This window comes from Lagopus leucura, unplaced genomic scaffold (genome assembly GCF_019238085.1).
Source record: "Lagopus leucura isolate 7727_CA_CO unplaced genomic scaffold, USGS_WTPT01 Super-Scaffold_100026, whole genome shotgun sequence".
Lineage (NCBI taxonomy): Eukaryota > Metazoa > Chordata > Aves > Galliformes > Phasianidae > Lagopus > Lagopus leucura.
The window spans coordinates 5,880,970-5,889,404 of record NW_024962277.1 but is presented as its reverse complement, the minus strand read 5'-3'; the positions used below and the strand labels follow the sequence as shown (position 1 = coordinate 5,889,404).

Here is an 8,435-nt window from a genome sequence, read left to right as displayed (position 1 = left end):
AAAAGAGGAAAAGAGGAAAAGAGGAAAAGAGGAAAAGAGGAAAAGAGACAACTCTGGAAGACAGATACTGATAACATGAGAGCAGGTTTCATATGCTACTTCCCACCCTACAATCACCTGCATTAGACAACCTCAGTTCCTTCCTTCCTCAGACACATCAACAGCCCCAAATGTCTAATTTTTGCTTTTACACACGGAAACCTAACCCTTATTTTACAGACATGATCACTACTTCTGAGCTCATTATATTGGTACTTCCAAACTTCTGCAGCTTAATGGCCTATCTCCGTTAGCAGCTACTACCAACAGCCTTTTCATAAAGTACCGGAAACTTGTCAGCAAGTCAATATAGACTTGCCCCTGCAGGCTTTATCTCTTCCTAATACCCTGCAGCTCAAGGCCCACAAGGGCAAGGATGCAGAGAGATGCAGATGCAGTCTAGCAAGCACACTCAGAGCATGACAAGCATTACTACTTTTGCTCAGTCCCACACACACAGCTACTGCTTCCTTCTGACAGTTTTGCAAGCATGTTGAGTTTTACCACCCACATCCTGCCAGTCCCTGCAAAGCAGAAGTGAGCAAAAACACATTTACAACCCCAGTACAGAAAGTGATGGCATCCTGTATGAAGCTGGTATAGGTTCCTTAATTCTCAACCAAAATTTATCTCTAAAGACATAGAGGATGGAAACTGCTGAAGCCAATGTGCACCAGGTACGTGACTCATGGCAAACTACCAGCATAATGTGCTCTGTAATGACTACAGATCACTCTCATTTGATCTCTCTCTAATGGACCAAGTATGGCATTTCTCTAGAGCACAGTCTTATCCTCCATCTGTAGACCTTAGTGTGATATAGAGATGCCCACATACTTCTGACAGTGTCTGGCATGTGCAGGAAGGGCAGCAGCCAGCCCAGCATCAGCCAGCTGGTCACTGGCAGTACAGGGAAGGCTGCCCACACTTCCCAGACTTTACTAGTGCTTAGATGAGTTTGTTCCTACTTTCTAGAATGTACTTCACCCCCCACAGCAAAGCCTTTAAGGACTCAGTTACCTCCAAAGACTACAGAAAGGAAAATCCCTGCACTTTGCCACTAAAGCAGCCCATGTAAGTAACTTACATCACCACGTGCAGCTGGCTCTAACTTGCTTCCAGCCAACTCTGGATGCTCCAATACGTGGAATAACACCTGAGTTACCACAGACCTAAGCCACGGAACTACACAGGGATGGGAAGGGTAATAGCACAAATAAACAGATACAGTGAAAACAGACCTAAAACAACGTGCTTCAGTAACTGTCAGCTACCAACTAACAGCTGAAAGCTGCCAGCACCTGTCTGGCCTCCTGAACATATCCTGGCTGCCACAGTTTCTTCAACAGAAACTTCCTGCTCATCTAAATTATAGTTTAGGTTTATTAAATAGGAGATAAGGAGCTGATGGCAGTCATTTAACACGGAGGCCACGACACAGTTTCTAAATCTGCAACAGCTATTTGTCGTTCAGTCCCTCGCTCGCCTTGGTAACCAAACCCCGACCCGGCGGTCCCTCGTTACTCAGCGAGGAAGGGGCATTTCTACAGCGGTGACGGAGCGCGCAGCCCGGGCGGCGTGCCCACACCTGCGCTGCTGCAGGGCGTGAGCGGCAACAAGGCTGCAGTGCGAGGACACGTGTGGGAGCGGGGCGGGAACGGTGTTTCCCCTCAGGGATTCCGCACGGGGAGCGGGCGGAGCGCCGAAGCGACGTGAGCCCGCGTGGCGGGCGGCCTGGCGGCGCGGCTCCCGCTGCGGCACGGCGCGGTGCCCGGAGGTCGGGGCTCGCGCTCCCCCCGGGCGGAAGGAGGGAACGCCGCAGGTGCAGCCGGGAGAAGTGGCGGACAAAGAGCGGCGGCACCTGCACTCACCATCGGTAGCAGCCTTCGCTGGCCTCTAGCGTGAAGTTGACGCGGGTACCGCGGGTGAAGGGCAGCAGCACTTTGGGGATGTTGAGCTTGGAGGAGGCGGCGAGGCGGTAGAGAAGGAGCAGGAGGAGCAGCGCCCGAGGCGCGGGGGGAGCCATGCTCCGCCACAGGGAGCGCCGCCGTTGGGGGCGGGAAAGGGCGGCAGTGCACCGCGGGCGGAGGGACGTCAGCGGCGGGGCAGGGCGGGACGGCGCCCCGGGGGGGGCGGAGGGGTGAAGGGAGGAGAGGGGACGGGCCGGGCCTGCCCTGCCCTGTCGCCCTGGCGTGGTTGAGGTCGATAAGGGACTGGTTGAACGTCCGAGGCACGGGGGTGTGCGGCAATTTGGTTATAATGGACTTCACCGATAAAAAACGCAACCTGAATCCTCCCCCCAGTTCAAAAACACCAGTGAGGAGGTGCGTGTCACCTCTCAACTTTTACATTATGCATCGCTATATATTGCACTGTCACTGCGCTGGTTGTGCTACTTACTGTGTTACTAACAGCTAGGCTAAACAGCGCTTTTGTAATAAACGATACATCCTTCGCATACATCCTACATCCTTTCTATGTAGTTCGAGTAGGAAAACGTATTCTCTTGTACTCTTCATGCCATAGGTGAAGAAGTGGTACATGGACCAAAGTGCAGAAAGAGGTTAAGGAAGCCAGAAAGGGAACTCCGTGAGACGTGAACTCTGTAAGCCAGGTGAATGCAGTGGTGACTGTGGTGTGAGCAGCTTGGAGCCCCTCCAAGGAGCACAGTAAGTAGGTGGATTTCGTCAGCTGGCCTTACGCTGGCTTGATCTTTTCCTGTAGTGCCCAGAAGAGCAGTCAGACAGCATGGGAAGTAGGACAACATGGCAAGAAGAGAGTGAAGACTTAACCAGCACTGATAGATCTTTAATTATTTAAGAATTCAGATTCTGAAATGGAATCCAAGAAGCACATATTTCAATTAAGCATTTTTTTCCCTGTTTCTTTGTAAATAAATACCTTGCAAAACATATGCTTTACCACAAGGTACTTATTGGACTTTGTAGTGGAGGACAGCACTGTAGTGCTCATTTCACTTTATTGCAGGTATTTTTTGCTGAAAATTAAAAATGAATGGATGGTGTACGTAGGAATAACTGTGGTTGCATATGATGGAATTTCTGTATTTATTAATTTGATTTTTTAGAAGTTTGGACACACCTTAAAGTACTCTGAAAAAAACATTGTATTTTGTAAGTCAAAAGCCAGACTGATATTGCAGTCATATCTTGTTGACAGTGTCTGCTCACGTGTATAATTATCTCGCCGTATGTTTAACAGTATGATCTCTTTACCATTCAGTACATGAGAAAAGTCAAGCTCCTTGAAGTAATCACTTCTGTCATGAATGAAGTTGGTTAGATATTCAGTGAGAAAAGGGACGCAAAGAAGGGAAGAATCATTTTGTTTTTAAAGTATTTGAATTCTGTTTAGAGAGTTTGGATGCCATCCAGGGGCACAGCTGATATGTTGCCCACTTACAATTTACATTAGTGAGTTCACTGGTTCTCATCTATTCTAAGCAAGTAAGTTTACGCAGGACTTATTTACCTAGGAGTATACTTTTTTTCCAGTATTTATTCAGCTATAGTGTGTTAGTTGTCGGACTGTTCCCTGTTCTGTCCTAGGGAGATGTGTTGTGCTGGACAGTTCACTTTTCACTGCAGCTTCTGTTTGTATATTGCTCATTTTCTGAATGCACATAATGAAATGGCATGACTTTAGAGAAGGGCTGAACTTCACAGCTGCAATGTAAATCACTGGGAACTGGGCCCAGAAATATTTATGGTATAAAAGTTCTGGCAAATCAAGGCACTACACACTACACTGCTCCCCAAAAAACTGACACTTCTTTGTGTACTCTGTCACAGAGTTCGTAACCTTCTTTCATAGATGTGCTCTGGAGAAAAGTTCAGAAAAGACTCGGATATTAGGAAAGGATGAGATAAAATCACCCATGATCAAATCAATACCTTACGTTTACAGTCAATTCCAGTGTAATTACAGCAGAGTGGCTAAGGAGTAGATAGCTAGTGCTTTGCTTTGAATGAGATGAGAAAAAAGTGTTGCCTAGCTGTTAAAAATTGGTTTTGCAATCTGAGTGTATCTTAATCTGCAGTACCTGATGAGTAACTATTCTGTATTATTGGAAGATTGTTGTTCTTGTATAGTTAGACCTGGATGACTTAAAATATTTCATAAGTAACATCAACGTGCGCTTAAGACCTGAAGCAATTAAATATTTGACACAAGTGCATACTCAGAAGCTTTCAAAACAATTGTAAGAAGTGCACTATGGAGGAGACATTGATGAGCAACTCTGCAATTTCCATTAGACAGTAAAATTATGAAGTGAGTATTCTACTTACTTAAATTGAAAGTATGCATTGTGGCACTGCGTTATCATTAGAGACTGTTTTGGAAAAGAATAGCTTAGGAGGAAGACTTGCTGCACACTCTGAGAAGTTACTAAACTTGTTGGTTGCCAGTATAATTGCTGCAGTGCTTTGATTTCTTTTTCTGTATTAGTATGGGACTAGTATGGAGTCAGCACATCTTTCTCAGGCTGAAATGGCAATGCAAAGTGTGTAGAAATATTTTCATGTGGAATGGTGGTTAGCTGGCACATTAGACAATAGTAGCAGGAAAGATGTTTTTGTAAAGTGAGATGTTTATACACTGGTAGGAATGTAAAAGTAAGCCTGATGAGGAGCAAAAATGGAAATGTTTTTGGTCACAAAGAATGCAATTATTGAATGATAATGGGGAGTACTTTAATGAGCTGTTTAGCTGTGAGAAGGATGAAGGCAAACAATAAACTGTTATTCTCCAAGCAGCTGAGACTGAGTAGAAGAACTGTGTTTTAAAGAAATTTGAGAGGCAATCAAAATACACTGAGTAAATAACAAAACACCAGGTGCTGATGCAGCTTTTTCACTTGTCTTCTCTTAGAATTGCATCAGCTCTTCCCCTGCCTCAGATCTTGAGGATGTACAATAGGTGTCCTGTTTTAGCAGTACAACTGCTTGCAGGGCTTATGTTCAGGAAGGCTGAACCAACTTGATGTGGATACTAAGCGTGTATCTGTATGCGTTCCTGGATTGAGGCCTGAGTATCTGCCAAATTCTGATCAAAGAAAACATCAGCTTCAGAAGAAAAAGCTTACTTAAAAAGAAAAGAAAGAACAAAACAAAAAAAGCAACTAGCCAAAAATCACCTGCCTTTACTTTCGGGCATTTCATATTTTAAAATGTCTGAATAATTTTAAATCTTCCAAAGTAGTTCTAAACAGAACAAACAAAATACCAAGGGTGAACTATTGCAACTCAAAAAGTTAAATTCTAGCCAAGTAACATCATGAGGTCTGGAAGATTCTATTGAAGTATACTTGTTTAAGCCTAGCATTGCTGATAGAGCAGTTTCAACTATATCCTACATGGATATGTCTATATGTGTTAACAATATAGGGCTCTGCGTTGCATGAGCAGATAAATGCATTGTATGCAGTCTAATTGTATGGACAGTTTCATGAAACTAGAAAAATCAGAGTTCACACAGAAGATCAATGAAAAAAAAATCTGTGCTGTTGCCTTTATGAACCTTTCAAATAAATTAAGGTCTGAAGAAAGGCAACCAAGTAATTGTAATTGTAGTATGTTTAATGGAAAGACTGCTCTAAGAATGTGGATTCCATGGTTGAGAATCCAAGGAAGATACACCAAGCTGAGTAGAAAATGAAAAGGGCAGGTTAATGGAGTTGGAGAAAGAAAGTGGGCTGTTAGTAGAATATCAGAGAATATGTGAGAATATCAGAGATATCAGAACCTTTTTTTTCTGGTGTTCTTTGTTTAAGGAGAGTAAAATTATATCCTGCAAAATAGCTGGGAAAAATGGTCAGTTTCCTTCCTTCTTATCAGGCCACATCTGATAACACTTGAGCTGCCCTCATTGTGTCTATTTTACTCATCTATGCTCTCAAAGTACAGTGCTTTATGTGTATTTCCTGGCTGACTATTTCTATAGCTTTCATTGCTTTGCTTTCTTCCTGCTTAGTTTGCTGTTTGGTTCCATCCTCACATCTGCAGAGCCCTGTAAAATATCTGCATCAAAGAAGCACCAGCCATGGAAGTAAAGTAGTCCTATACATGAAGATGCACTTAAACAGCCAAGAGAAGAAAAGTAGATTGTAACAAACATCCCTTCTTACTGTGACAGGGGTGGTGGGAGTCAGTAGTTTGCAGATCATTCTACTTGAGTGTTTGGTTTTAATCAGCCATTATTTCAAAACTGTATGAAAGGTCTTACCAACATGCAAACCTACACAGCTGCTGGCAGAACTCACTGAGTTTGCATCCATCCTGCTGTCATGTGTGGTTCAGGTACCTGCCTCTGCTAGGACTCTGATCTGCTGCTACAGAGATTGAATTGCCAGAAAGTGCATTACTTTTCATTACTTTAAAATGGATATCATAGAAACAGAGTATATAAAACAACATTCATTTTTCAATTATTTCTTTATTGCTTTCTCTACTGGTGGAGTTATCATGTTCAATTTACTGTATTAGACTTTTTGTGTCTTCATACGCATATGGAAGATTTTATGAGAACACTCTCAGCCTTACAACTATTCTCTGCAAAACTAATGATGGATTTATAGCAACTGTAAAACTGAACACTTTCGTTATTCCTGCCAGTATTTTCTTTCCAAGCTGCGTCATGAGAAGATGTTTGGCCAAAGGAAGGCATAAATTCAGGAAATTACTAAAATCAAGGCAGCCAGTTAATGGTAATAAGGAAAGAGTGTTAAATTCTAGCGAAGTTGATTTCTTTCAAATTATTTGGAAGGGACCACTTTTGTTTAGAAGCATCACTCAAATCACAGCCAAATCTCTCATTCGTTGCTTTATCTAGTCTGCCCTGGCTGCCATGGGTAGTTTTATTTTATAAAGCCATTTGATGTGCAAGACTTTCCCAGATAGTATAAAACACCAAGGGCTTACTCAATTATTCAGGATGTGTCTGATAACACTGAGATTATGAAACAGTAACAGCAGATAAAAATAAGCGTTTTTAACATCAGAGTTTATCTACCTTTCTAATGTAAATTTATGGTTATTAAAGAAGCCTATTTATAGCTCTTTTCAAAGTGTTACATAATAGTGTTTTTTCCATGTGCCTTTATACAGAGATGGAAATCATATTAATGAGCTATTCACTGAACAACTGAATGAATGCATGAGTGATGAGAATTCACAAGAAATAGAAGAGTAAAAAAAAACAAATATCCCAACCTTTGTTTCCCCTCAAATACATCAGGGAAATTTAGGAAATCACAGAAGTCTTAAACCTTGAGAATAATTAGTCAAATGTATAAATAGGCTTAAGAATATGTTTAATGACTTAGGTAATGGCAATAAGAAAAATGAATTATGATCTTTTCAAGGTTACTTGATTTCATATTATGGTATGTACACCTCAGAAGTGTTAAATGGGCAATCATATACAATAGTTCTATGTCTTTTTAAATGTTAACACTGTTCCAAACTGTTTTCTTATTTTCTATGCTTTAAACACCAACATGGGACAATTTATTACGCTTCAGCATCTCTTCTATCTTCCAGCAGAAGTACTTTGGGCAGAAGTCTTGACTTTGCTTATCCTAGCACTGGTAATGATTTTGTTATCCAAATGCCTCTTGAACACTAACATGCATAGGGAATAAACCTCTTCTGGGAAGCCTGAAGCATTGTTTGACCAGCCTTACAGTGAAGAAATTTTTCCTTTTGTTCAGCCTCTGCTCACCTAGGACATGCCTTCCAGCCCTTTCATCACCTTTGTTGCCCTCCTCTTAATGTATTCATGTATCTTAAAATCCTTTTTATATTGTGGACCCACAACTGCACACAATGTTCAAAGTGAGGCTATGCCTCTAGAAGGCTTCTGTACCTACTTACTCAGCAAGATACTTCTGTATTTTTCCATGCATGCTTGCAGTATATAACATGCATTTCAAATGTAAAATTAGAGTTTACTTTCCACTCTAAGATCACGTAAGTACAAAAAAAAATCAGGGACTCTTGCTGACCTTGAAGAAACATAGCACAATTGCTGTTATTTCAATAATGAGTTCTTCCAAAGAAGATTTAACTTACTGCAGTGGAATGATAGAAGAAAACGCAGGAGATGCTGCAATGTACACCAGAATACAGTGTTATGTGTGCATTAAAATCTGTACAGATCGAAGTATGAAGGCTGATTGCACCATCTTGTTCAAATTAGCTCTAAAACCTACAGATTATCCTTCCTGAGTCTATGATTGTATGATTCTTTCATATACCCAAGTAAATTTTGGGGTGCGAGGATATTTCTGTCAAAGTACTTTTAACGATTTTGCAGGTGAAAAATGCTTGAGGTATTACTGATTGCTTAATGATTCTTCAAGCAGCAAGTGAAGG

The 8,435-nt window shown here is 41.7% G+C and overlaps 1 protein-coding gene and 1 long non-coding RNA gene across 2 annotated transcripts in view; one reads left to right on the top strand and one right to left on the bottom strand.

Moving 5' to 3' along the window:
* The window catches only part of NUP210 (nucleoporin 210), a 60,514-nt gene extending 58,423 nt beyond the window's left edge, over window positions 1–2,091 (bottom strand). The window contains exon 1 of the mRNA XM_042880074.1: window positions 1,911–2,091. Within this exon, the coding sequence (XP_042736008.1) occupies window positions 1,911–2,065 (155 nt within the window). The 5' untranslated portion in view covers window positions 2,066–2,091. The remainder of the gene's footprint in view (window positions 1–1,910) is intronic.
* On the top strand, window positions 1,818–5,184 carry LOC122184837. Its single transcript, XR_006180648.1, has 3 exons — window positions 1,818–1,915; window positions 2,566–2,653; window positions 2,764–5,184. It is a non-coding gene; the product is annotated as an uncharacterized LOC122184837 (long non-coding RNA).
* The last annotated feature ends 3,251 nt before the right edge of the window (window positions 5,185–8,435 follow it).